General features: G+C 43.6%; 1 protein-coding gene across 7 annotated transcripts in view; it reads right to left on the bottom strand.

Moving 5' to 3' along the window:
• MEGF11 (multiple EGF like domains 11) overlaps positions 1-27,462 on the bottom strand; it is a 254,466-nt gene that overhangs the window by 110,373 nt on the left and 116,631 nt on the right. For 5 of the 7 annotated variants that reach the window (XM_077185613.1, XM_077185612.1, XM_077185615.1 and 2 more), the window contains exon 7: positions 10,713-10,787. The exons of the other annotated variants lie outside the window; for them this stretch is intronic. In XM_077185613.1, coding sequence (XP_077041728.1) covers positions 10,713-10,787 — 75 coding nt within the window. The remainder of the gene's footprint in view (positions 1-10,712; positions 10,788-27,462) is intronic. 7 annotated transcript variants of the gene reach the window in all.

Genomic DNA, 27,462 nt, shown 5'->3' with positions numbered 1-27,462 from the left:
GCTGCATTAGCAGGGTTTATAAGTCAATTTTTAAAACTCAGGACAGCATTAAAAAACTGACAAATGCCACTCGGTCACGTCCCTGTTGTCACAGTTATTGAGGCCTCTGGAGAGAGTGTCAAAGAAATAAAGCAAATTTCTTTTTTTGCTTAATTTGTGTCAATTGATTTCCTATTTTTAATTAATAATTCTAATTATGATGCAGCAAATTTACCCAACAGACACAACTGGTTTAATCAGCATGTATTGATTGTAACAGTAGAATTATCCCAGTGCTCCTGACACCATTGATTTTCTGTTGTGTGACTGTAAGAAAACAGCAGCTGGACAGACTCTGGTGTCAGTTCACGGTGCTGATGATCCCTGAGCTATGAATTGGTGCTCCTGACCTGACAAATAAAAACACAGGCATTATCTACTGCTTCAGCACTCCAGAGAAGGAATCTGGTGATTACAGTAGGGCACAAATAAGGGGTTTAGTCACAGCAGGAGCAGCAGGAACGTGAAGGTGGGAGACACTGCTTTGAGGCAAAAAGGCAGCAGTTAGAAAAGTCCTTGTAAAACTGAGCTAAATCATTTGGTGTAAGTTCCTAATTTGTCCTCATTTTGGATAGCCCCAAAATGTCTCTGAAGCACATGCTTAAATATCCAGGATAAAGATTTTAGGATATTTTTGAGCCTGAGTCTCGCATTTTTGTAGAATCACAGAATTGAAGAATGGCTTGGGTTGGAAGGGACCTTAAAGTTCACTCAGTCCCACACCTGCCATGAGACACCTTCCCTATGCCAGGGTGCTCCAAGTCCTGTCCATCCTGGCCTGGGACACTTGCAGGGATCCAGGGGCAGCCCCAGCCTCTCTGGGCAGCCTGTGCCAGGGCCTTACCTCCCTCCCAGGGAACAATTTCCTCCTAAGATCTAATCCAAACCTTTTCTCAGTTTGAATTTCCAGTCCTGTTTCATTTTTTTCCCTATTTTTACTCCATAGCTCCCCTCTGATGGTGCTCCCAGAGGCTGTAGAGTGTCCAGGCCACCAACAGCTGGTACAGCCTGGGCTCTCTCAAATGTCACTGCTGTCCCCAGCTTCTCCAGACCCAGAGCACTGGCCTGAGAAAAGAAAGGGAATTTACAGAGAAGGCACAGTGTGACCTAAACTGCTGTTTAGCCCTTTTGCTGGAGTCACTGAGATTTCTGCAATTTTCTGCTCATCGAGTTCCAGATTCTGCAGAAATTATATTAAAAGCCCCTTGGAGCAGCACAGAGAAATCTGATCCATTTGCAATTTGAACATTCCAACTTTGAAAGTGTATAAAAGCTTTGCAGGAACAGGTGGGTTTGAACTGACCCTCTGGAACCAAGATGTTCCCAGGTTTGGAAGGAAAAATGATGAGCTCTGAAAGCTGGGCCAAAGCAGTACAGAGGGGAGAAGAAAAACCAGGGTGGATGGTACTGCCTCAGCCTGGGAAGGCAGAGACATCCCACCATTCCCAGAGGGAATAGAGGGCACAACATTCCTTTACCTGAGCTGCAGCCTGGGAATGGAACCAGCCTCTGGCAGAGGTGTGAATGGCAAAGTCTGATTGGTTTCCTTGCAGAATTAATCACAATGGAGCAGAAGATAATTCCCCAAGTTTCCCCTCATTTGGTTTTCCACAATAACTGACAATATGAGCACATTTAGCAGAAAAAGCTGCCGTGGTGGAGGGGAAATCACTAGTAATAGAAAAATTATAATTTTTCCTGAAGCTGTTAATTCATATTAAACATTTTCAGTTCTGCTTACTCAAACTATAATGTGTCAGGAATAAACATGTGATTATACTAGTTAGCTTTTTGGCTAAAATATTTGGAACAGTTAAATTGATAGATAATTACAGTAACAATTATTTGTTCCCTGCCAAACCTGCACCAAGGCATGTCTGCCTGCAGACTTACGCCTTTTTAAGCACAAAAAGATAAGCAGTACACATCATACATTTTGAATAATGAAAAAGATATCCATGGCCAGCATTTCAGAAGTGGAAACAGACTGGGGTTTGATTCAAACCATATCTATTTATGTAAAATGGGATTTTAATTGGAGCTACTTATCCCCATGATACAAATGGGGCAATGAAAAATGATTGATGCACTCGGGTAATTATTGTTATAGCACCTTGCAAACTACAACAAAAAAACTTTCATGTACATAATGGCTGTTTAAATTTTAATAAGATACAGAACTGCTTGTCAGTAGGCAAAATATTAATGCTACATTTTGAACAATATTTATATTTAAATACAAGCAATATTTAACTGAAAAATCAGAATCCATGAGAAATGCTAGGTGGGTTTGTTTAAGTGATGAATAGATTTATTTTGGAAACATATGGAAGAAAGTAAAAAAGGCATTAACTGGTTCTTTTTCACAGTGAGGACATCCAAAGATGATACAGCACAAACTCTGTCTCCCAAAGTGTAAAAGGAGGCAGTGGGTGTGATGGTGCAGATATATCTGCTCTCACAAGAGTCACTGTTGCTGCTTCTCCATTTCTACCTAACAGCAAAGGTTAAGAGTGCAAACCCAGTTTTTGTTCATTATTATACAGCATGAATAGCAATATAAATTCTTAATAATTGTTATACCTAGGGGGGAAGTAAAGCAATTCTGCTCATTTAAATGAAATGAAAGCCGAGTGCTCCAGCCATCCTTTCCCTGTGCAGCCATGGAACGCTGCCCCAGCAGGACCTGAGGCTGCCCTGCTCTCTCCATCACTGCCAGATCAGAGTTCCTGGGACACTGAACAGCCAGCAGGCTCAGAGAGGCTCTGGCAGAGCACAGGACTCGGGCAGTGCAGACACCAAGAGCAAGGGTCCTGCTAGGGATGAGTCTTCTGCAGATAAAACAGCTGCAGCAAAGAGCCTGTCTATACAATCAGCTGGTGTCATTTGTCAGGGAGGGAAGGTCTACATTAGCCTGAAAAAAATGCTAAGAAGCTGCTTATAAGAGAAGAGGGTATTGAATAACAGACCAAAGCAATCAAGACCTTCTCTGGTTATAATCTCATTTGTGCATTGACAGTATTTCAGTCAATAGCCTGTCATGCACTAGCCAAGAGTTGTATTGCAAAAATGTTTGGGCCATCATCTCAAATTTCATAGCTGGTGCCCTTCAAGGTCAGAGAGTGCAATCATTACTCTTAATAGGGTGAGTGATCAAGCCATAAATCCAGCAAAATCAAATTTTACTTTGGTGTTTCCTATAAAGAAAAATAATAAAACTTCCAAAACATTAAATTTTTATATATCATCATTTTGAGCATCCAGATCCCATTGCATCAGGAAAATCAGAGGCCTCTGCATATAAAGCATGATCTCACTTTCACTGGAATCAGTGACAAGTTCTCACTCTCTCTTTCAGAGAAGTAGGGGATAATCACAGAATCACAAATGCTTTGGGTTGGAAGGGAGCTTGAAGATCATCCCATTCCACCCCCTGCCACGGGCAGGGTCACCTTCCACTGTCCCAGGGTGCTCCAAGCCCTGTCCAGCCTGGCCTGGGACACTTCAGGGACGGGGCAGCCCCAGCTTCTCTGGGCACCTGTGCCAGGGCCTGCCCACCCTGCCAGGGAAAAGTTCCTTCCTAACTGCCAATCTAGATCTCTCTCATTTTTAGTTTAAAACCTTTTAGTCTCCCTTGTCCTATCACCATTTATCAGTGTAAAAAAGTTACTTTCCCTCTGTTTTATAACTCTCTTTAAGGCTTCAGTGGGTTCTTCCAAAACCTTCTCCCTTCCAGGCTGAAGAGATCTTTCATAATTCTGTGTAGTTCTGGATGCAGATTATCACATTCTGGATGCTTCTACTGGACCAAGCAAATGCAAAGCAGAACAGGGAGCTTGGCACATCCTCTCCCACTCCAGCAGCTGCAGTTCCATCCCTGCAGTGGGAGCTTTCCTGCAAATAAACACCTTGATGGAAGCAGGGTCAGCACATAGGATCAGTTAAACTCTGTCACTCCAAAGATTTCTTTTGTTTCCTGAGCCTCTCAGTGAACCTGACTCAAGTACAAAACTCCAAATGAAGCCCTCAGATCATGGCATTTGGCTTGGTCTGCACTGAGGAACAGCTGCCCTGTGGAATGAAGGGGGGAGTGGTGCTGTTGACTCTGGACAGGAGCAGTTGGTTTAAGCCACGACAGCATCACTGCACTGCTCATTTCTGTATCGCATTGCAGCTCCAGAATATAATTGAACTGTTTGGCTTTTGAGTGCCTTTTCATTGGAAATGCAATATTAATGAACCCTACTGAGCTTCCCCAAACAATAACAGGGATATGAATAAAAAATTACCCCTAACTGTCCTGATTCTACATGAACCTTCCTAACCCAGCTATATTTAACACCAAAAGAGGAGAAAAATACCCAAAGTCGAAGACATGAACAAATGAAACATGGATCAAGGGCATTTTGCTTAAATCCCTGATTTGATCAGTTCAAGATATGTCCCTCTCATATACCAGTAATCACCTGGATACAGGGTTTAGCAACTAACTCTAATTATAGAGATGTTGAGCAGTGATTTTTTTAAACTGAGAGTTAAGCTGAGAAGAGCTTCTTGACTAGAAGCCAGTGTGCTCAATCAATTAAATTATCATAAGAGAAGAAGAATCAGACCAAGGGGGAATGCGGATGTGGATGTGAGGCTGATCATTAGCACAACTGAACTGTCACCTCGGTGTAGGCTGGAATGTGGCCATGCCAGGAGATTGATGGATGCATTTTGCTCAGCAGAGAACAGCCCACAGTGAATTGCTGATAAGATCTGAAAATAAATCTTACAATATTACGAGGCAAGGTGGAACTGCAGCCTCTGCAGCCTTGCTGTGGCCCACAGGCTGAGCAGCTCCTCCTGCCTGCCTGCTCCCAGGGGCCTTTCCTGGGCTGAAGGAGGTTCTTCTCCCCATGTTATAGGATGTTGTACCCATGAGGTGTCACACAGCAGCTCATTAACGCTGGAAGTGGATGAGCTTGGGAACATTTGGATGGGTTTGTGTGGCTCAAAGATGCAGGTTTTCCCTGTAACTCCTGTTTTTCTAGATGACAACTCCACGTCTGCCTATTAGAGGAAGGAGAGACTGACTGGAACCACAGCAATTCAAAGCCAAAAGGCAATGTGGGATGGAGGGGGTGTAAGGATGAAGCTGTCTGGCAGGCTGGTTTCTGGGTTCAAGGAGGTATTATTGACCTGCAGAGTACCTGAGAAGAGGGGATGGATGTCAGACAGCTCACTGAGAAAGGTTTCTTTGCTGTGTTCAGCTATTTTAGTCCTCACTGTTCAGGGAACTTGGCTTTAAGCTCCCTCAGAAGAAGGAGAGACAAAGACTGATCTTGCCATTTAGAGTCAAACCTTCAACAGACAGTGGGAGATTCACAGTGAATTCATTAGGTGCCCACAGAGTCCTCAGAAAAAGGAGGCCTGAGCTACTGTCACGATCCCCTGGCTTGCAAACTACAGCAATGTGACTCTGGAACCAGAAATCAGGGAATAAATCATGAGAAGATGTGAACTTCCTTCATTCCTCACTTAGGAAGTTTGTGCTGTAAGAGATGTGAGGCTCATTCCTGTCACTCCTCCAAGGGAATGGCTTTACAAATGATTATAAATATCATTATTTAACTCCTGTGGGAGCTCAAAGACTCCCAGATCTGCACTATTCTGAAAAGGTATGAGCTGTGTGTGAGACTCGAAATCTCTTGTTTTGATACTTTACTGCAAGTAGATGTTTTTGGAACACAATGTCCAAATTGAGCGACTTTATTCCCAAAATTGCCTCCTAGATAAGAGTCACACTGGCTGATTTCTGTCTGGCTTGGACAAAGCTCCCAGATCCCCCTTAAGAGTCCAGAGCACTCTAATTAAGACTGTGGGTAGTGAGTTGCCTTTTTATAGCGTGTGAAGTCCATAAAGCAAAGCCGTTTCTACAGCTGCCCACTAAACCTCACACTCCTTTAAGGGCATGGTGAGATCTCTCCCAAAGCTTTGTAATATTCCTGTTCCAAGGGTTTTTAGTGTCAGTGACAGATGGCCAACTGAGAGCACAAGGAAGAGCAGCTCTTAACTTATCCATAAAGTTTGAGCTGGCACAAGGAGAAGTATAAAAAATCCTCATAGTTACATGTCTCCCTGAAGAATGAAGGTCTCCATTCCTCAGTGTCCTTAAGCCACAGGGAAAGGGAAGGGTTTGTGGCAAGCAGGGCTGCAAAGCCCAGTATAAACTTCATTAAATAAATCAAAATCTTCCCACTGACCTAAGATGACTCTCTGTTAAAACTGAAACATAGAACTGAATTCAGATACATGGAAATGAGGTGCCATCGCTTTTCATTTCTGGAAATAATCCAGGGTTCCCTTCTGCACTTCTGGGGTCTTCAAGCATTTGAGGCTCCTCTCATGCTGCCCTCTCACCTCTGAGCTACCTCATCAGCAGGAAAGGAATCGCATTTGTCTCTCCTGGTGTCTCTGCCGCGGATCAGCTCAGCCGCAGCGCAGAGCTGCTGGCAGCGGGGAGGCAGCAGCTGTGGGGAGCGCGGCTCTCATCATCACTCCTCTGCCGCCCCGGCCTCGTTAGTTCAGCTCCAGCGGGACAGAGAACCCGGGCAGCGGGGCAGGGGCCGCAGGGACTGCCCCGAGCCTCCTCCGCTGTCACCGCAGCGGGAGGCTGGCACAGCCCGGAGCGTGGGAGCGCTGCTTACACGGTGTGGAACTGCACTTCACCTCGGGGCAGAAAATCACCTGGCCCAAGGACAAAGCTCCCGTTCCTTGGCTCCTCTGCTTGGCAAACGCTGGCATCTCCTGACTGACATGCAGATCTCTCGGATCCCAGAGCCTTCACTGCCTACAAAAACAAGCACAACTCCTTGCAGGGAATAAGAGAATCCCAGAAATTACAGAAAGGCTTGGGCTGGAAAGGACAGAATGGTTTGGGTTCACAGGGACCTTAAACAGTCTCGTTCCAACCCCCTGCCGTGGGCAGGGATGTCAATAATATGGAGATAAATTTCAGCCTTCCTCTAGAAATGCTAAAATAATTTGTCAGCTGGTTTAGATGGCTCTGTGTGAACACTGTGCCCATCAGCACTCACCACTCTGCTAGTTCTTCTGTCGTTCACAATTTTTTGCTGCAGTGATTCCATATTTACTCCTATATCAGTAATGTAAATATTTACAGGAGTAAGTGAAATAGCAGAAACCCACCAGAAATACGTTTGATGTTTATTCCACATTGACAGCTGCTTTTTGAGATCTGTCATTTAGGTTTTATTCAATTATTAATACATGTTGTTGATAATTGTATAGTGCTGATTTTTTAATCAGAATATCCTTCAGTATTGAATCAAACGTCAAAAAAATTTATTTTATTTGCACAGCTACTCTAATAGAACTTGCAACTAAATCTGTGATTTCATCACAGAATGAAATCAGGTTTGTGTAGAATGAACAATTTCTTGTGAAATGCTAAATCTTATTTTATTCTTTTGATTTTTCATTGATTGAATCCAAATAGCACCATAACTTAATGGTTTTCCTCCTGAAGTGAATGACATCTTTTCCAAAATCTCCACAGGATTGTGAAAACATTCAAGTTTCTCTTTGGTTTTTCTTAAAAGACATTTCATAGAATTTTCTTAAAGAGATTTTTGAGAACTTGCAACCAAGGCACCCAGAAGAGCGGCTTGGCTGCTGGGCTGGCACTGCAAGAAAGCCCAGGGGGAAGAAGGAATGTCTGAGTCATCCTCCAAACTCCCTTCTCCAGGTCTCCAGCACACATCAGAGAGCAGCAGGGAATTGTTCCCAGGCTGCTCCAGCGCAGGCAGAGATGGATTTGAAGCTGCAGGATGTTCCAGAGGCCCCGTGCTCTGCACAGGGCAGCTCAGGAGGGACGGGGACTCCCCCCTGCTCCCAGGACAGGGCAGGGAATTCAGTGTTGGTTACTGAGCACGAGCAGCAAAGCAGCTTTGGCTTCTCTCCCCTGCTCCCCTCACTCTTACCCTGCTCACAAAGGAATATGATTAAGATGTGAGTTGTTTAGATCCATTTTTAATATCTCCTGATCAAAAGTGGAAGCTTAAGGAGCATGTAAGGAATGACTTTGATATTAAAGAGACAGAAAGAAGAACAAATAGTTTAATTTGCTTCTTGTCTTTCTTGGCTTGGGAATTTGAAGCAGATGTTCATATGCGAACACAAAAAACCCATATTCCATCCAAGTCTGAGCACAAATTGCCTGGATCAGAGGGAAAATGTCTGGAGAGGGATGCACCAGGGTGCTGCCTGCTTGGGAGGGGTGCAGGGATGGCACAGGCAACGACTCCTGAGAATGGTCTGAACTGTGGGACCAAAAAATGAGGGAAGAAATCCTTAAAATAGAATAAAATACTTGCAGTAAGCCCTTCTCATAAAACAAGTGTGTGTTATTGCAGTGTATCCATGGATCTGAAAACTGGGAAAAATGCAGATTGAGTATTACAGTAAGATTTTAATGGAGATCTTCAGAGACAAAGAAGGATGCAATGGTAAAAGAAAGGGGCTGATTTCTGCATCTTGAACTGATGAGAGCATGGGGTGGCACATATGAAACCTCTGATTAGTCATAAATAGGAGAAACAGACTCTCCATGTCATCCAAATTGTAAAGGGCTGCAATGTCAGATTTTCAAGAGGGTTTTGATTCATTTTGGTCTGTAATGAGGAATGAGAGCTGAATCGTAGAAGCCAAAGCCAGGCACAGGAGAGACCCCAATCAGCACAGAATCCAACAGGAGGGTGTGGGATATCACAGATCTCTAACCCATCACCTGAGAGAAATGGCCCCATGCAGCACCCACCAGCAGCCTTGCCCCTGCCCCACAAGGAGGCACTTTGCTCTTCAGCACCCCTCCCTGCTCTCCAGGAGACTCCAGAGCTCGGCAAGAGCCAACCGCTCATCTCAGTGCTGCCAGGAAGAGAAGGGATGTGCACACAGGCACAGGCAGAGAACGTCCCAGGGGTAATCCTGCCCCATCCCCTTCAGCATGGAACCATCCCAGATGGACATGAGCACTGATTCCAGTGCTCTCTATGGGCTCATGGTGTTTAAAATGCTTTTTAGATGTTTAATCTCCACCTCTTTTACAAGAATCTCAGGAACACCCCCAGCTGTTCACATCTGGGATATTTGATCCCACAGCAAGATCCTTGAGCTCTTACCATTTAAAGCCAGACCCAGAGTGTGCAGGTATGAATGAGTTCTACATGAACATATAGGCATTCCAGTGGAGTTATGGAGACATTGCCAGTTATTTATCCGGAAGTTTTTATCTGAAAATGTGTCACAGGGACTTCTGTACCTCACAGACGCCAAGCACAACTCATGTCCTCCCCCTTGGAGAGTTCTAGTCACAGCAATTGCCTCACCACCACGTGGTGCTATAGACCAAATATGCTTCCATTTTTGCTTCTATGTGTTCAGTATGTTCAGGTTTTATGTAGGAAATGAAAACATTTCAGAATGTCTCTCTGTGCTTAGATTTGTATTGGTAGCTCAGTATTTACCTTGCATTAACTGAGCATAAACTGAGTGCAAAATCTGGCCCTTCATACAATGGGATCATTTTGGCACTGGGCCCAGACAAGAACAAAAAAACAATTGTCTGAATTTAATCAGTTGGTGTTACTTGGCAGTGCAAGAAGTCTTTATGCAGGTATTTATTTGTCCCAGCAATAACAAGAATATTGGAATTTATATCCAGGAGATAAGCGAGTACCTTGTCACTCAAGCACAACTAACAAGGGAATTGCTATTTGGTGCAGACATGTAAATGCCAAATGCTTAGTCTGGTTATTATTGTAAATTCCATTTTTACAACCTCTTGTTTTTAAAATGGTCTCTTAATTGATTTTTAATTATATTTTTCAATGACATTTAACTACACATGCTTTGTAAATAAACCCACGCACATCCCAAAATATATTAAAGGAGCAAATACCGACACAGTTGAGGTTCTCTTTTCCCTGCCTGCTCTGAGTGCTCTCAGTAGATGTTTTGCATAAGGAAATGAGATCAAAGTGGTTCTGGGTAGAAGGGGATGCAGTTCTACCACAGGCAGCTGATGCCAGAAGATTTGGTCCTCAGAGTGTTACTGATACACAACAGAATGAGGGGGATGAAGCATGAAATGAACCAGAACATCCAATCCTGTGCCCTGTGATTTACCCAAGTTGAAATGTGGCCAGGACATACTGGCCTAGAGCTGGTTTAATGTAAAACTCCATGAGGTCTTTAGTGATCAGAAGAAGTTTAACATCTCTTTAACCTCAGAATACCATATTAAGGGAGAAGCAGAAGGAGTCTCATGTCCCCAGAGGGTGTTCTGGAGGTGTCAAACAGCCCAGGTGGGCACCAGGCAGGTCTGTGGTACAACGTGCAGCATTTAAGGACATGGAACTATAAATTGCATCCATCCAGCTGCCTAAAGCACAGGTTTGGGATGAATTTAAAAATCTGACCCAGTTAACTGAAACACTGCAGGAAACTACTGAATTCCCTTCAGGTTCTGCCTCAGCATCCCTCAGGTTTGGGGTCCAGAGCATTATGTGCCATTCAAGAGAGAAACCATGCCCAGGGCCAGGCTGGCAGCAGCTCCCTCAGATCCCACCACCCTACAGGAGCCATTGGATTTGCTGGAGACCACTCACTGTTGTAGTTGCTGTTTCCACCAGTCTCTGCCGAAGAGGTGCTGGACTCCTCCAGCCCATCAGAGGTGGCCAAATCTTATGGAAAATCAAAATATTAACTTGAAAATACCACTTCCCATGCATTCCTGAAAACACTGTATAACCTTGATGAAGTCAGCAGGATAACAACAGGTGAGGACTTGCGCCTTTTTCACTCAGACTTGCATTTGCTGACAATTCCCACATACCTTTCCCATGGCCAGGATGTCACATTGTTATTAGCAGGGTTGTAATTTCATTAATGGTCACAAAGAAATGGAAAACACTGGAAAGCCAGAATTTAGCATTTATCCAATTCCTAAGCTTAGCAGTTATGGCAGAGGCATAGTGCTTGTGTTGGGGAAGGAGCTGATTCCTTTATGCTGTGGCACTCATAAAACCCACAGGGCTGGGGAATGACTCTATTGATCTTGGGTAAGATTCACTCCTGTGCAGAGATCCAGCACAAGCCAGCATTTCCCATAAATTTTGTTTAAGCCCCATCCTGTGGAATAAAGCAGCACGCAAATCACACATTACTGGGACAATGATGCTTTGTTCCTAAATATTGCTACTCCTGAGGAGACTACAAACTGCTTTCAGAGGCTGTCAGAAATGAGATGTGACTTGCCAAAGGTCACCCAGCAGGGAGCAGAGGAGCTGGGACATATCCAGGTGCCAGAGCAGAGATCTCTGTCCTGTCCTCTGCCCTTCCCCAGGGTACAAACACGCAGTGACAGCTTCTGCCCCCCAGAATGTCTTATCAAAAATGCCTCGTGTAAAGTCTGCCTGCACAATGGGAGCTGAGTGTTCCTCACAAGCTGCATTCATTAATTCAGGCTGTTTATTTTAATTTCAATGAAACCTGATTTAATTAGGTGCTGTATGTGTTCTGCATAGATGAGTAAAGCTCTTCTGATTTTTTTTTTCAGTGGGTACATATTTCACCTGCTCTTTTTTTTTTTGCAGTGGTAGCTTTTGCTCACCCATACCTCCTCCTATGGGATCTGAGGAAAAAAGAATCCAACTGGCATCCCTTTCCACCCCTTAATGAAAGTAGGGTTCAGTTCCTGCCATAAGGTAAAATATCTGGTAAAATATCTTTGCTGACAGTTTAAAAACTTTCAGAACACAGAAATTAAGCAAAAGGAATTGGAAATCTCAGGGACAGATTCCAGCAGACAAAAATGCACACTCAGTTCTTTAACAGACTCTGAAGAAATGTGAGTTCTACATTTCATATGTGTCACAAACTCTTAAGAACAGCAAGTGTTTGTAATGGACTTCTGGGGGGAAAAGAAGCTAAACCAAGTGGCAAATTTCTCTGCACTTCTGTGTCTCAGCAAAACTGGCTGTAAAATAAACTGTGGATGTATTTTAGGGAGCTACAAGTAAAGTTTCAGATTAATCCATTCCTGAACTTGTGCTGTTGCTCAAAACAGTAATTGGAAACAATCCTGGTAAGGTTTCATGCAGCAGGATAAAAATCCTTCCTTCAGCACAAGTCAGTCCTCTTATTTCCTGGGGAAGGGAACAAATGTTCCTCTGGGGATCCAATAACTGTTTGTTGTTTCTTTTTAAGCAAACATATATGCACCTGTACTTATGAATAGTTATGTCTTTATTTGGCCATAAAGTGCCCAAGTGGTCCTTTAAGCATATAATTCCTTACCTAATTGTGCAGCCCTGAGTACTCAGGGACAAATTGTAATTACAAGCACAGGTTCACTCTGCATGGACAGTCTCTGTTTTAGTATTTTTGACTGCCAAAACACAAATGGTTTCAAATTATAAGAATCCCACCACTTCCCATCTTACATCAGCACAAGACAAATTTAATAACAAATCTTGAAAGGATCTTGGAATTCAGGCTGGTCCAGCAGCAGGTGCTGTGAGAAATCCCCCTCTCTTCAGACACATGAAGTGAGAGAAATGCAAGGTAGACCAAAAAGAATCAATTTGTCACAACCAGTAAAAGAGAGCTGGAGCTTCTGTTTTCATTTCTGATACCTGAACTGGCAAAGCACTTCAGCAATGACATTTATTGATCGTGTAGCCTCAAAACAAAGCTGGGCAAGTGCAGGGCCTGGACAGGCAAGAGGTATGCATTAAATACAACAGGGAAGTTCCAAAAATTGCCTTCAATGGCAGAAAAAACCCCATTTATAGAGCTGGGAAGGATGGGAAGAATGCAGCCACTCTTACCAGCAAGAAAGTGTTGGGATTTTGCTATTTCATGGCTTTTCCTGCCATGTTTGATCACTATTTTAGATGCAGAGGGGACATTGTGCCTGTTAATGTCACTGGCCTCAATCATGCAATCCTTAATCAAGCAGAAATCCCTGCAGCTTTGCCCATAAAAGAATTACAGACTTAGTTATAGGTTTTCTGGTGCAGATTTGACCCCTGCTGCCTCCCTGCTGCAATAAAACTCCTAAACCCTTTTGGATCATTACTCCTACAACTTGCCTGAGGGCACAGGGGGTGCAGCATCCATGGGGCTGTTTTTTGGTTTAATCCAAGAGCTGAGGATCCAGCCAGTGACTGCCCTGGCCAACAGACAGCACGAGAAACCATCTAAACCAGGGCCAGGGTTGGTAGGGAATTCTTGCCCCACAGTAAATCATCCCACTAACTCAAATTCCCCACAACTTTTTCATCCTTGTTCAGCCATTGCCAGAATGTCCTTTATTCAGAATAAAAATAGGCTTCTTTAATGGCCAAAAAGGTTATTAGGATTGTTTATTCTAAGCTCTGAAATATTTGTTCAATTCTTAATTTGCTTATACATCTTCTAATTACATCAGCATTGGGGTTCTGCCTTTGTAGTTGTAATTGGAAGCTGATATAAAACCAAGACTAGAAAACATTAAGCATTGCAGTGACTGGAGTTGTTTTTTGTGGCATTTGTCATCTCAGTGCTTGTTTACCAGAATGAAATTTCCAACGCAATTCTCTTTTTAACCTACAATATTAGGTGACAATATTAAACATGTTCACTGGCAGTTGATTATTTATCTGAGACAAAGCCAAAAAAAGCCATACCCTGCTCAAGGCAGAGCCTGCAGCCCATTATGTTACATAATTCAAGGTTAGAGAGGGAGGAATAGAGAATGCTTTGGATGGAAGGGACCTTCAGGACCATCTCATTGCACCTTCCACTATCCCAGGTTACTCCAAGCCCCATCCAACCTGGCCTTGGACACTTCTGGAAGTACATACAAGAATTCCTATGATGTTGGTGGCCTGGTTGGCCATGATTTCAACTGATCTTAAAATCCCCTCCAAGATCAACAATAAATTCTTCTAGATTTTCATTTTCAAGTTTAAAATTGTGCCAGGAAACATTAATTACAAACCAATCTAAATGCATCATCACCCTGTGGTTGATTGGCCCCAGCCCTGACAAGTGAAGTGTGTTCCTAGGTGCAACCAAAGGTGATTTTTGGGATGGGGTTCAGTCTCCACAGCTGAATATCAAAACTGACTCAAGACACCTGAAATTATTATCCATTGAGATCCACAGGAACATTTTGATAATGCCAAGGGCCACACATCATCAGAGCTCTTTATTCAAGGTGCACTTCGTGCTTTGCTTGCCATATTATAATAGGAAATTATAATGGAATAATAAATGGGGAAAAATATTTTTTCTGTTGTCTTTGTTCGAATTGCTCAGAGTGTGAGAGCAACACGTGTCTGATTTTTCATCTCTCCTTGAACAGCCTGAACTGACAGATTGCCCATAATCTGTTCCACAATCTCAGTGCCAGAACATGACAATAGTCAGCCCCATGGAGCGGCTTGGGAATCTCAAAGGGAATAATTTCCCACTAAGCAATAGCTGAAGGGTGACCCAGTTGGGAGAGGCCTGGAGAGAGACACATTGCTGGTGGCTCTTAGCATGTGTGGCTCCACGCAGGCACAGTTAAAAGGCAGATTAATCTGCAGTCAGGTGTGAGGAGCAGAGCCAGGGAGCCCTGCTGGGCACCACACGGCATCCAGCCCCTTTGGAAAGCACTTTATGAATTAACCTAGGCTGGGGTTTGTTAAACTGTGAGCATCCAAAGATTCACACCATCGTTTCTCCAGCCTGATCTGTATTCCAAAGCAGTGCTGCTCACATAAATCTCTGTGCTGTTTTTTACTGGAGAGTGAAAGGGAGAAAACCCGCCGTTAAATCAACAGGCTGCGTTGCACACCACAGTATATGAAAGTGCTGGTGCTGTGCTTATCACTTGTGCTGCCACCAACTAATTGCTGTCCCTTGCACTTCATTATCCCCTGTAATATGGTTACAATAACAGAGGATGACAAATAAGAACTGTTATCTTCTCCAGGCCAGTCTTTCCTCGCAGGGTGAGTTCTCATTCCAATCCATCTATCTGGATGAATAAGATTTACCTGATTACACATGGACTTAAAAGGTTTTACACGAGCAGTGATGGAGAGCTGCCTTAGGAAATATTTTTACAGGCACACTTTGGGGATCTGGCACAAAAAACTCTTTACTGCTGCTTTTGTACCCACCATGGTTTCCCTTAGCTCTCCCTGCATTTAAGGCAGCGATGCTGGCAGACAGAAAACCTGGTTCTATAAAATACTAAGCGTGCCTTATGTCCTCCCTGAATCAGGTCTGCCAGTCATTCACACACCAGAGAGGTGGTCTGATTCTTTTGATGTTAAATTAGATCCTGGAACTAATAAAACTCCCTACATTGATTATGAAGCAGAAACAGGAGAAGAATATTATGGATAGGAGAAAAGAGTTTGTGTCTGGCAAGAAAGGATAAAAGTATCTGATCTTTAATGGGTGGCCTAGTTAAAGGAAGTCCTTTGTTGCAGCAATAAAGAGGAATTGTAGAAAATGTGACTGAAACCTCCAATAGCCACGTTAAGGCCACCTGGTCTCAGGTGAGGCTCAGGAAGGGAAGAGGAGCCTCTTCTGTGGCTTCCAAAGTCTCTGCAGGAGATCAGTTTTTCCCATTGGATGTAAAGGACGTGCACGGTGTCAGAAGGAAGGAGAGAGGGGGAAGCCATTATTACAAAGTCTTTGTTTATGCTAAAGATCCTCAAACCATCAGTGTGGGGAGGCAAACTCATATGGACTACAGGAGACAGCAATGGAAACTCAGATGTTTCACAAATCAAATGAATGCATTTAGAAATTACATTTCTTTAATCCCATGGCAGCTTCACATGTGTCTCAAAAGTCAGCCTTTACCCCCAGGCATCCACAGCATTCACAAATATCCCCAATATTTGTCTCCACAATTGTGTTAATGCACACATTTGCATAATTAAAGACACCCATAGGTGAAGGAGCACAAACAAAAGCATAACAAAGAACCATTTCCTTTCCAAAGCCTTCCAAACTAAATTTGAGGTAACCAATTGTCCAATATCTAGTGCTGGAGGTAGTTCCTACTCTTACCCTGTGCTGAGCTCTCTGTAAATTTCAGCATTTTTCTAACTCCTTCTGGAGATATTTTGATGTTCTAGATGCTCTTTTTGTTTTCTGCTTGGTTCCAAACTAGTTATGATCAAGAATTTCTCTCAGAAAACAGCATTTCATAAGTGTCCACAATTCTGTGTAAACTGGCTCTAAATACCTAAGGACCCCAACAGTCCACAAAAATAAATCTGAACATACCCATGAATCATTGTCTCATTTGTATTATTTCAAATGCTCTGCTAGTTAATGATGTCTTGAATTGGTTTATTATTATAACCTCTCTGATAGTTAAATCAATCAAATAATCAGTGCTGCAGTTCATCAAATATACACCTCCAGGAAGATCTGCTTCCCTTGCACAGTGCTGAGGAAAACCAGCATTTCTTTATTAGACACATGATTAGTTTGTCTTAATATCCTAGAAATGTGGTGAAATAATGCCTTGGAGGTAACAGTTAACTATTTTTGCATATGTTTATAGCATTTCTGTTTTCCTTAGAAAGAAAAAGATGTAAATTGCACTGCACCAGTTCCATGGTGGAGTCACTGGTGTGTCCTGGCTCCATCTGTTACTGCTTGGTCTCAGACCCCCTTCCAGAAACCCACCCAGGCCCTTTCTCCTCACAACTGTGCTCACACTGATTTTGCTTTTTCCCTTGTATTAAGGCAGTCCTTCAGAAGCCTTGCTACATCTGTGTGGATATCAGCTTCTCTGTGAACAGCATTAAAAGCAACTACTTAGCACTGCACTGACATTATCATGGCAAATTGCTTTAAAATATCACTTGTAACTGTAATATTAGCACAATAAAATATTTTAAATTTGCCTACTGTGTCTCAGAGCTTGCCCTGATGGTGAATTACTCCTCATAGTACATTAACAACAATTCTAGTAATTGTCAGGAGCACTGATGGACATTTTGTTCTCCCCCATGAAGGGAGATCACAGCTCCAAGGACACAGGCAGTTTATTAAATTTCATAACTCTTGCTTTCAGGTAGGTGATGTGGAAGACTTACACCTATAATATATCAATTATAAATGTATTGAGCTAATAGCTGGTAGGATTAGAGCATCTGCAAGCTGCAGTTTTATGCAGAGCTCAGGATCAAGGCTTCCCAAGCAGTGCCTCCCATTACAGCCTAATAAAGATGAATGTGGCCAGTGTTGCTCAGAGAGAGCGCTCACTAAATGAAGAAAGCAGCTCAGTGAATGTGGAATCTGTACAGAAGCCAAACCCAACTCCTTTTTCTAACTCAGAGATGCAACATTTGGGCAGCTGCCCAAGGAAGGGAAGAGAAGGAAAACCAAGTCTGTATGCATTTTTATTTCTCACTGACTCTAAGCCCACAGTTATAAAACCTAACTAAATTCTTGATTTCTTTGTATGTGTTGCTCCAGACTCTTTAATCCATGATTATAGGAATGTAATTGATATGCAGGCCATGTTAAATGCATTATGGTAACTCTGCAGTGAGGGAAGTAACATATCCCCACTAAATTTCAGTATGATGCAGTCCAAAGTGAAAACAAGATAAAAGGAATTCAGAAGATGAGAACTCAGAGGGGTTTCATAATCCTCAGCATGTGCACAGTTGAGAGGCAGAGCTCCAAATGACCTGGACAAATCTGCATAAAGTTTTTTAGCAAACATAAATGAATTCCTGAAGTAATCACTCCATCAACACATGGGATTGTATCTCCACCTCTCCCACTCTTCACTTCTGCTTGCAGAAGAAGTCTTGCATAATAAGTAAAAACTGCACTTGCAATGTGCTATTTTTTGAGCCTTTAGGATGAACACTGCTCAACCTGACTACCAGGTGGATATATTTAATAATTTATCAAAAATATCTATGCTGTGCCTGGTTCCAAAGAGAGAAATAAGGAATGATAGTCTGTAAACATTATTTTGTTACACAGCTTTCAGAATCTAAAGGCTGAACACCAATGTAACCTCTGCATTGCACAAGGGAGAGAATTTGGCATTGACAGTGTGTTCCTAATTTGACCCATCCCTCTGAGGAAGGTTCTGAAAAATGGGATGGTTAAAAAGTTAGCTCGGAAAGAAAGTTCCATTTGGTAAGCAAAAGCCAAATTCTGGTCAAACTGAACCAATGTCACACAGCTGGACTGGATGATCCTGTGGGTCTCTTCCAGCACTGATTCTGTGCCTGACCTGACCCCCAAGACCCTCTGCAGAGGTCAGCACAGCTGGGAGTGACTTCCCAAGTGCTCCTGGACAGTGGGGAAGCTCCTCACTGCAGAGAATCCCCCAGCAGTGCCATTCCAGTCCTGCTCTCAGTACTGGGCTGTTCTCTCAGGGTCCTGGGTGCACAGCACAGCCCTGCCCAGCATCCCTTGGGCCCAAGGACCCAGAGGCTGCATTTCAGCTCAGCCCTGGACCCTCAGCCACTGCCTGAGCTCAGCTGGAGCTGGGCTGGTCCCCAGCTCTGACCCAGCCAGGCCTGTGCCTGCCCAAGGACCCTGCTGATCCCAACCCCATGGACTGAGAGCCAGCCTGACCTCACAGCAGCCTCCTCAGCAAGGACCTGCTCGGTCCTTCCCACTTTAAACAGGGTTAAATTTGCACATTTCTGAAATAATGGATTTGAAATCATAGGTCATTTTGTTCACAGTAATTAGTGTGTGACATCACTCCTGCTAATGCTCAACATATGGTCTAATGCAATACTACATTATTTATTGCTACATTATGTTACATAAGTGCAAAACACACAAAGAGTCAAGCAGCTGAAGCCTGCACTTGGTTATGTTAATCCTCTCGAGTACCACGGTATTTCACAGCACCTCTTAATAGCCAAATCTTTTCTGCATCTCTGCTGCCTGGCAGTCTGGCTAGGAGAGATGTGGGGGATCCATTCCTGTAGCTGAGATCTCACCCTGCCTGCAAGTGCCTCACCAGATGGTCAGCATATTGCATTTTCCCCTTGGTAACATCCTTTTTTCTCCCTGCATCTGGAACTCAAGTAGGAAAATACTTCTGTTGTTTCCTGTAGAGCTGGAGGTAGGGATGTATCCTCAGCTCCTGCAGGGTGCAGCTGTCCATGTCTGCACAGTGTGTGAAGCTGAGATACACCTGAATGTTGGTGCTCACTTGCCCCTCTCACAGCCTGGTGATGCAGCAGGCAGGGAACCGCTGTCTCTTTGATCAAGAATTTCCACAAAACAATTGCTTATTTGATCTCAGCTGCTTGAAGTGTTGCTTATACTATTCCAATGCTGGTTTGAAATGGCTTTTAACATTCATGACTTTCATCCTAAGATGCCTCTGTTAGTTGATCAAAAGGTATTCTTGACCCCATTCAAAGTTCTGGAGCTCTTCCTGCCTATTGTCCCCTAATTAGAGCCCCCATCCCCAGCGTGCTGCTCTTCTCCAGGGAACACTGAGTCACACAGGAGGTCACTGGCAGGAGGCTGCAGCCTCTGCATTGCTTCCTTGCTCTCAGCACCAAGGGATGGAATGGCTGCTTAAAAAATCCTGTGTTTGCATTAACTGGTAATGTGTTTGGGAGGGAATGACTTTTTTATTGTAACATTTTAGCAACAGCTCAGAGCTTTGAAAAGGCATCATTTTAATATGCACAGTGCTCACCTCCTCAAAGAGCTGATACTCCAAAACTCTTTTGAAAAGAGTTACACACATTACACAGCATTTTAGGAGTTCATTTCCCAGCATTTCCAATTTCTTTAGAAAACAACATCCTGAAATCACCAATCATTCCAGAGCCTCCACTAACACGACAGCTTGGCAAACAGGGAGTCCAACTGTGCTGCCTTGGCAGCGCCTGTGGGGTGTCCCTGGTGGCACCAGGTGCCCTCCAAAGCCACTGTGTCACTGCCCTCCTTGCCTGGACAGGGGACAGAAAATGCAACCTTAGGGACTGCAGAGCTCTTTCTCTCACGTGTTCTCACTCCTCCCACCAACTGCAAATGCACAGGTTTGGGGTTTTCCCCATCTCAACTCTGTTATTCCAGTAAACCCCTGACAGGCTCAGCCTTGGCCAGTGCTGGATCTGTCTTGGAGCTGGCCAGCGTTGGCTCCATGGCACATGGAGAACTTCTGGCAGCTTCTCACAGAATCTTCTCACTCCTGTGGTCCCCCACAACCAAACTTGGCCCTGCAAACCCAATGCAGTGACTGCCACTTTTAACTGGCCCCAGCAGCCAAAGGCAACGTCCACATAACACAGGAAAGAATCTTCAGAAGAAGAATCTTCAGAAAGAATCTTTCTGCAGAAGAAAATCTTTAAAAGTTCTTCATATCAGGAATCTAAATCTTACTTTCAGAAGTGATAGAAAGTTTAAAAGCTGATGGGTGACTGGGTCTAAGTGTGTAAACTGTTGATGCTGCATCAGATTCCTCTGTGCTGTCTGAGGTGGTTCTGGCTTTGCTGGAGCACGTGTGGGGCACCAGCAAACCCAGGCCTGGCTGCCAGCCCCTCGAGGAGCAGCTGCACAAAGATTCTTGTACTTGGGCATGTTCTGGCATCACAGCTACACAGATCCTACATCCATTTTCAAAGTGCAATGTTGGACTTTTGAGAATTTCCCTCCAGTTATTCCTCACTAATGTCTCTCGATGAGGTCAAATTCCTCTTCCCCTTTTACAAATGTGTAATACCTGCTTTTCTCTCCAGACTAATTTTGTTTTATAAACTATTAGCTTCAAGGAGTTACTGCAGAGTAACACTGTTGTGTGATCAGAATATAAACCAGAGGGAATTGCCTGTGTGTGTTCTGATCTATACCATTCCATCAGTCTCTCTTTTCCCTATTTTTTCACTCTCTGTTAGTTATCCCTCCCAGACATCTTCCAAATCCCTTTATTGGGTTTTGTATTTAACAAAGAAGCAATGAACCCACAGAACTCTCCCTTCATTACCAGAGTATTGTAATAGCATCTTCCTTTACCCATAAATAGCATTACAGCACTGTGAACATCTGCACTGTGGGAAGAGAAAATGGAATTGTCAACGGCCTGAACAACATCAGCTCAGAGACTCCTGGCTAAAAGACCTTCCAGTCATGATACTTTGCATATTCAAAAGCACAACCATATCTGGAGAGCTTGATTTGCTTTAAGACATTTAAGATTCCTCTGATCTCTCTTCAGAAGGACCGTCAGCACACCTAAAGAAAATTTACATTTTCATGTGCCAGGACATGGAAATTTATCTCAGGAATATGATATAACTCTGCAAACTTGAGTCAAGTATTTTTTTCTGTGGATCTATCTAGAAGAGAGAATTTGACAGTGTAGGGTGAGGAGTTTATTCACAAACGCTTCCTAACCCAGTTATTTCTCACCTGGCTTTCCTGCATCACCCACACATCCAGCCCAGAACCACATCATGTGGCTCAGACCATGTCCCTTGTCTTGTGGGGCAGCCACAGAAATCATTGAGGTCCTTAAGGCCTCTAAAAGAGCAAGGACCAGGGTGCCATATTCCAGTGAGTGTCCATAAAGGAATTCCCATGGAAGTCACTGGGATCTCACATAAAACAACCAGTGCTGGATGCCTTCCCAAGCAATTCTTCTCTGCAGCCACAGGTTCCAGCTTTGGAAATGGACACGAGTTCTCATTACTGCCAACAATTTTTACATACCTAATTAATTCTCTGAGCTCCCTATTAAAACTTAGTGCAGAGTTTGGCCACAGCCTAGACGAGGCCTTTTTGCTGGAGAAAATTCCACCTATTTGATATGAGATCCTGTCAGATTTTAAGAAAACTGGAACTAACCTTGACATTTGAGTCCCACAGACATTTCATCCAAGAAAAACTGGATAAAGATGACAGGATTTGGTGGCAAAGAGTGTTTTTTCTGTACAGGATGAGAAGAGCTTAGACAGCATCCTTGGATAAAAACAAAGTCAAACTTGACTCCTACTGATTTATACAATAATCTAAACAGAACTCTTGAAGGATAAGGAGATGTGGAAGAGACAGGGATGCAGTTCTCTATTACTGATGATGCTTTAGGCTGTGGATAAAGCCAGAAAGCCCAGAAAACCTTCTCCAATGTCCTTGGGATCCTTTGCTCCCAGAAAGCCTTCTCCAGTGTCCCTGGGATCCTTTGCTCTCAAATCAGAGTGCTCTGCATGGGGATGCTCAGGCATTAGGCACACCACTGATGGGCTTTTCCAAAGCTGCTCACAACAGCAGCACTTACTCCAGCCAGACACCCATAGGCTTCAACTGAAACTATTTCAAAGCATGAGATTAATGTTAAACCTGCTCTGAAAAGCTTTGCTGAACTAGGTTTAACAGAGCAAGGAGAGCAGATGTAAAGGAATTGACAGAACTGGGGCTGGGCAAAGCCAAGCAGAGTCAGGTCCCAGGGGCTGCAGGAATGGGATCCCAGCCTCACACAGAATATCCCCAACCACAAGTAATGAACATGCCTCAAAGGGGTTCCAAACAGGGCTTTGCTGCTGTTGGTGTGGATCTTCCCCCCATCTCTGCCTCATTCCACTTCCTTTGTTTGTTCACTGATGGTTCACCCCTGGCTCCAGGGAAGAAAACCTCACCTGAAACAGTTTAAACCCCAACTCAAGGCTTACAGAATCCCATCCCCATCAATCCAAAGAAGCCTCCTTTTGATGTACAGTTATGTTTGAAAGCATGTTTGTGATAATTTTTTTGGAAACTCTTCCTTCTGGAACATCCAGGTGGCACCAGGGCTGAGCCAGGGCCTGGGAGAGCCCTGAACACCCCAAGGAGATGTTATTTGGTGGGTCAGTCTGTCCTGGGGGCACTAAAGGGACCAGGGACAGACTGGATGCTCCAACACCAAAAGCTGCTGCAATGTGTAAGAGGTTGCCTCTGTCTCTTGCCTTTCCTTGCAAGGAATGAAGAAGAGGGACATAAAATCTTTCAGTCAGTTGCTGAAGTCTTCACTGTTGCAAAGATAAAGTAGTTGGAAAGGAGCTGGAGTCATTTAGCAATTAACTGACATTTTAAAAAACAATTCTTTTGCAAGATTCAGGCAACTCTTTTTATTATCTAGTTAATGGTAGCACTTAGAGAAGCTAATTTTATGTGTAATAAAACTTCATTACTATCCCCTCTTCAGAGAGAAGGGTGCAGAGGACAATTGGAATAAGAAACATATGGTTTCTTGTACTTTCTCAGTCATGTACGTGCATGTGATGCACTATAGGTACCTAAAACCTTCTCCTTTATCTTTTCTCCCCTCCTTTCTTTCCCTTTCTGGCTGTGCACTGCTGGATTCTTTCATGTCAGAGGTCACCTATCAAATCCTACTCTGCTCTTTTTTTTCCAATCACCAATCAATGATGAGGCCAACAGAAGGTTAGAGCCATTTTAAAAATAGCACTGATGTTTCTGCTTGCTTATGTGGGGTCTGGTGAGTCTCCTACAGGCAGAGATTCCTAAGGAGAATGTTCCAGACCAGCAGAAGTGGGAATCTGATGTGACCCCCCATGTGCTGCAGCTCAGGGAATGGGGATGAGCTGCCTGGCCAAGCCCTCTCCAGCCTTTGGATCCTTGTGGGAGCTGTCAGAGCAGCAGCTGGTGCTGAGATGGAAGCAAAGTGAAGGCTGAGCAGGGAGCACTGTCACACTGCAAGGTGACACGATGGCATGGCTTTTAACTCTTTTTCAATCACTGGAGTTTTCCAGCTAATCCACCCCAGTTCCCATGGAGTCATTGCTATTAACCTGATATTTATTGTATCCAGAGTGACAAAAGTGGACAGGTTGACATTTCATATAGTATAGATTTTAAAGCAAGACAAGATGGAGATCTCATAAGGAAAGTGCAGATTTCCAGAGTACACCTACTATTTTCTAACACAAGGAAAGAAAGAGCAACAAACCAGAGCTGGGGTTGCATAATCACCACCACAGCAAGCAGGGACTTCCTCAGTGGGAAAATTCCAGCCTGTATCAGGTCACTGCATAATGCAGGTGCCTTTCACAGCTGCTCCACCAGCCCCACCTGACAGTAACAACACTGTTGGCTACAGGTGAGGAGTTACAGGTTTGTGCTGTAAGAATTTGTTCATTTCACTGCTGAATCACCATCAATTGGCCCCCATTGAGGATCTGCTTGTGGCTTCCCTCTGTAGGCTCAAGAAAAAGTAGCTGGACTGTGTGAAAAAGGCACTTATTAAAATACAAACACTTCTATCACAAAGAAAGATCATCTAGAAAGTGCTGGCAAAGGATATTTTGTTCTCTCCTTTTCCTATTTGTTCTAGCAGGACGAGCCAAATTCAGCTGTCACTTGTAATGCTGCAAGCAGAACAAGCTGGTGGAAACTACAAAACTCCATTTGGAGTTGTAAGTGCTAATTTACACTGAGGGAGGAGCTGAGCCACTGGCAAATTCTACTGGTGCTGCTCAGCTTTAACCAAAAGCAGGATTTTTCTCTGTATCTTTCACTTCTCTTAGAGTTGGAGGACTTTTATGAATATGTTTAACAATAAGCACCCCAGGGACACCTTGGTAAACCAAGCAAGAGGGAGAAGAAAGAAATTATAGATCTGTTTTTCAGACATTACCATGTATGCTCAATGAGTGCTCAGGTCTTTATGCATTCCAAATCCTCGCTGTGAAGGGAACAGACCCCTGCATTACTGCCTAAGTCAAAGGCAGGAGCAGCAATTTTAAAAAACCTTCTGATTTGGACCCAATTGTTTTCCATTCTTTGTAATTACTTTAACTTTCAACATCAGCTTTTCCTGTGAGCAATTCAGTAAGCAAATCAATTTTCCCTATTCCTAGGAGAGATTCTGTCTAGGTTTAACTTCAGAAAAAAATGCTCTGCGACAGGGTATTTCAGAAGTGTGCTCTTCATCTGAAGACAGCTCCTTCAGTCATTATTTCAGCTGCAGCTACAGTCTGTATCTATTTCCATCTAACTTTCCACAGACAGGTACATTTCCTCTACCCTATCTGTGATAGTGAGAGCCTTTAAAAATATTGGAGGGAACTCAAGGATCCCTGCTTTTCACTGTGATATACAGAACTTTCTTCTAATCATGGGATGGTTTAAGATAAAAAACCCTGTGTAGAAACAGCATTGCTATCTCAGTGATCTGCACTGGTGGATTCATGACAACCTCTGCAGTAATCCTAGTAAAATGATGCCGTGTGTCTTTTGAATATCTTCAGAAAACACCTTTTCTGCAGAGCCTGTGGCACAGGAAGGCTGTGGGGCAGAACAGCAGGGAAGTGTGAGAACACTCAGCTGGGGCAGCCAGAGGCCTGGGTTCCACGCCAGACTCACCCTGCTCAGTCTTGCAGCCGTGTCACAGCACTGGATGTTCCCTCATGCGAGCTGGGCTTGGTCTTACAGCGCTTGCTTTGCTTCGAGCCATGCATATGCATATGTAAACTTGGCCTGGGATGTGCTAAATGCCTTTCTAAATATGGATGAACTCCTGAGTCGAGCAGGATCACAGTCATATTCCCACCTTTGTGAAATGTAAGAAGCAGTGGGAGGTGGTTTGTGCTTTGCAGTGCCATAAAAATACAATGTTAGATCTGGCTCGGAGCTCATTGTACAGGGAACGATCTGAGAGCCCGGGGTGGAAAGAGAAGAGCCTGACCCACTGTGAGACATGAATCACGGCCCACATTTGGTGCCTTGGTCAGCCCATCAGAAATCCTGCTCTGAGGTTTCTGTATTGTTTTTGTATTTCTTCAGTGTTTCCAGATGAAAGGTGCTAATGTCCCAAACATCATTATTAACTGAAATTCATTGCCTAGTCAGAATATGTAAGAGCCTGATGTTATCTGAGACACACTGAGAACTGTATTACTACATAAAAGTAACTGTATTACACTTCACAAAGAATCTCGGCATTTGCAGAGCTGAAAGAATGGTTTGAAAAATACATTTGTAATTTTAAATTAGACTTCCTTAATCAAAGTGCTAGATTGCAGCAGCTTCTCCAAACCTGGGTGCGTGACTCAGGTCCTAGTGAGAGTGTTCTTCAAACGGATGAGCAAAGTTTCAGGCTGAAAAATGTCCTTACAATTACCAGTGCCTTCTGCAAGAACAAACTAGAAAGGAAACCTTAGGAACGAGAATTTAATGCATATTCTTTGAATCAAATGGTGCTGAGTTTTTTCTCTCCCTTTTTTGCTGGACATTTAGAGCCTCTGTAGTCGGTTTGTTTATGAATTCACTCTTGACTGTCTGGGTTTTCTGACTGTCAGAGGCATCAGTAAATTTTTTTTCCTGTATAAATTTCCCAGCGAGGCAGAGAATTTACCCAGTGCTCACCAGAGAGATGCACATGGAATGGCAGAGCTGCTGCTGCCATGGAGGCACTTGTGTGGCATCACAGATCCCAGGATGGATGGCCCATGGGTGGAAGGGACGGTAGGAGGTGTGTTTGTCCCTTTAGTGCCACTCCAGGCATGGAATTGCAGTCCCCAGGCACCCCTGGGAGTGAATTTTCTGCTGGCTGGCTGTTACCCTCCTCCTGACAGGTGACAGAATTACCTGTTCTGCCAGCAGCACGCATGGACATCCCCACCACCTCACACACCATTTCCACTGATTTCCAGCACTGGACTGGATCCTTTATCTGCCCTTCTGCTTCCTCCTGACTGTTCATTTCCTTTATTTTTTTTGTCCCTGTTATCAAGTGTGTGTTTGCCTACAAGAAGAAATTATCAATGCTAAAAACCATGAACTCTATTGCACAGGGCATCTTCCCAATTTATTCAGGTGCTCTGATGCTTAATTAGTTACTTAATGAAACACTTGGAACAAGAAGGTATAGAGGTCTACAAATGCAAGGATCTGTTATTTATTGTTATATAGTGTTAATCAGGGGTTAGCCTGCTAACACAACCAGAACTCCAGAGTGTGCTTCCACACACAGAGCAAAATTCATCAGATAAAACCAAATTTTCTCTTTAGTACCTTCACTAAATCTATTCCAATGCTGGGAAACTGAAGTTTTGCAGCTGGACCACTGTATAACAGTTTTCCAAATGCTGCCTTCAAAAGTGCTAATTTCCTCCAAGCAAAGCTTGGCTGATCCAGATATTTTAACATTTATGACCCTTGTAGTCTCTTTCAAAGTCCTGATTGTTAAAACATTAAAGGTTTCTACACTGTGCTAATGGAGGGAAGGTGAGCTGGTGCGAGACATCTGCTTCTTGATAATAATTATCAGAGTAATTAAGTTTTGCCATAGCTGCTACAATAAGGATCCAGTTTTGACATTTATAAGAGTGGCATTATGAAAAGCTGAACTCAGAATTATCT

Source organism: Agelaius phoeniceus, chromosome 13 (genome assembly GCF_051311805.1).
Source record: "Agelaius phoeniceus isolate bAgePho1 chromosome 13, bAgePho1.hap1, whole genome shotgun sequence".
Taxonomy (NCBI): Eukaryota; Metazoa; Chordata; class Aves; order Passeriformes; family Icteridae; genus Agelaius; species Agelaius phoeniceus.
This window is presented reverse-complemented; position numbering and strand designations above follow the sequence as displayed.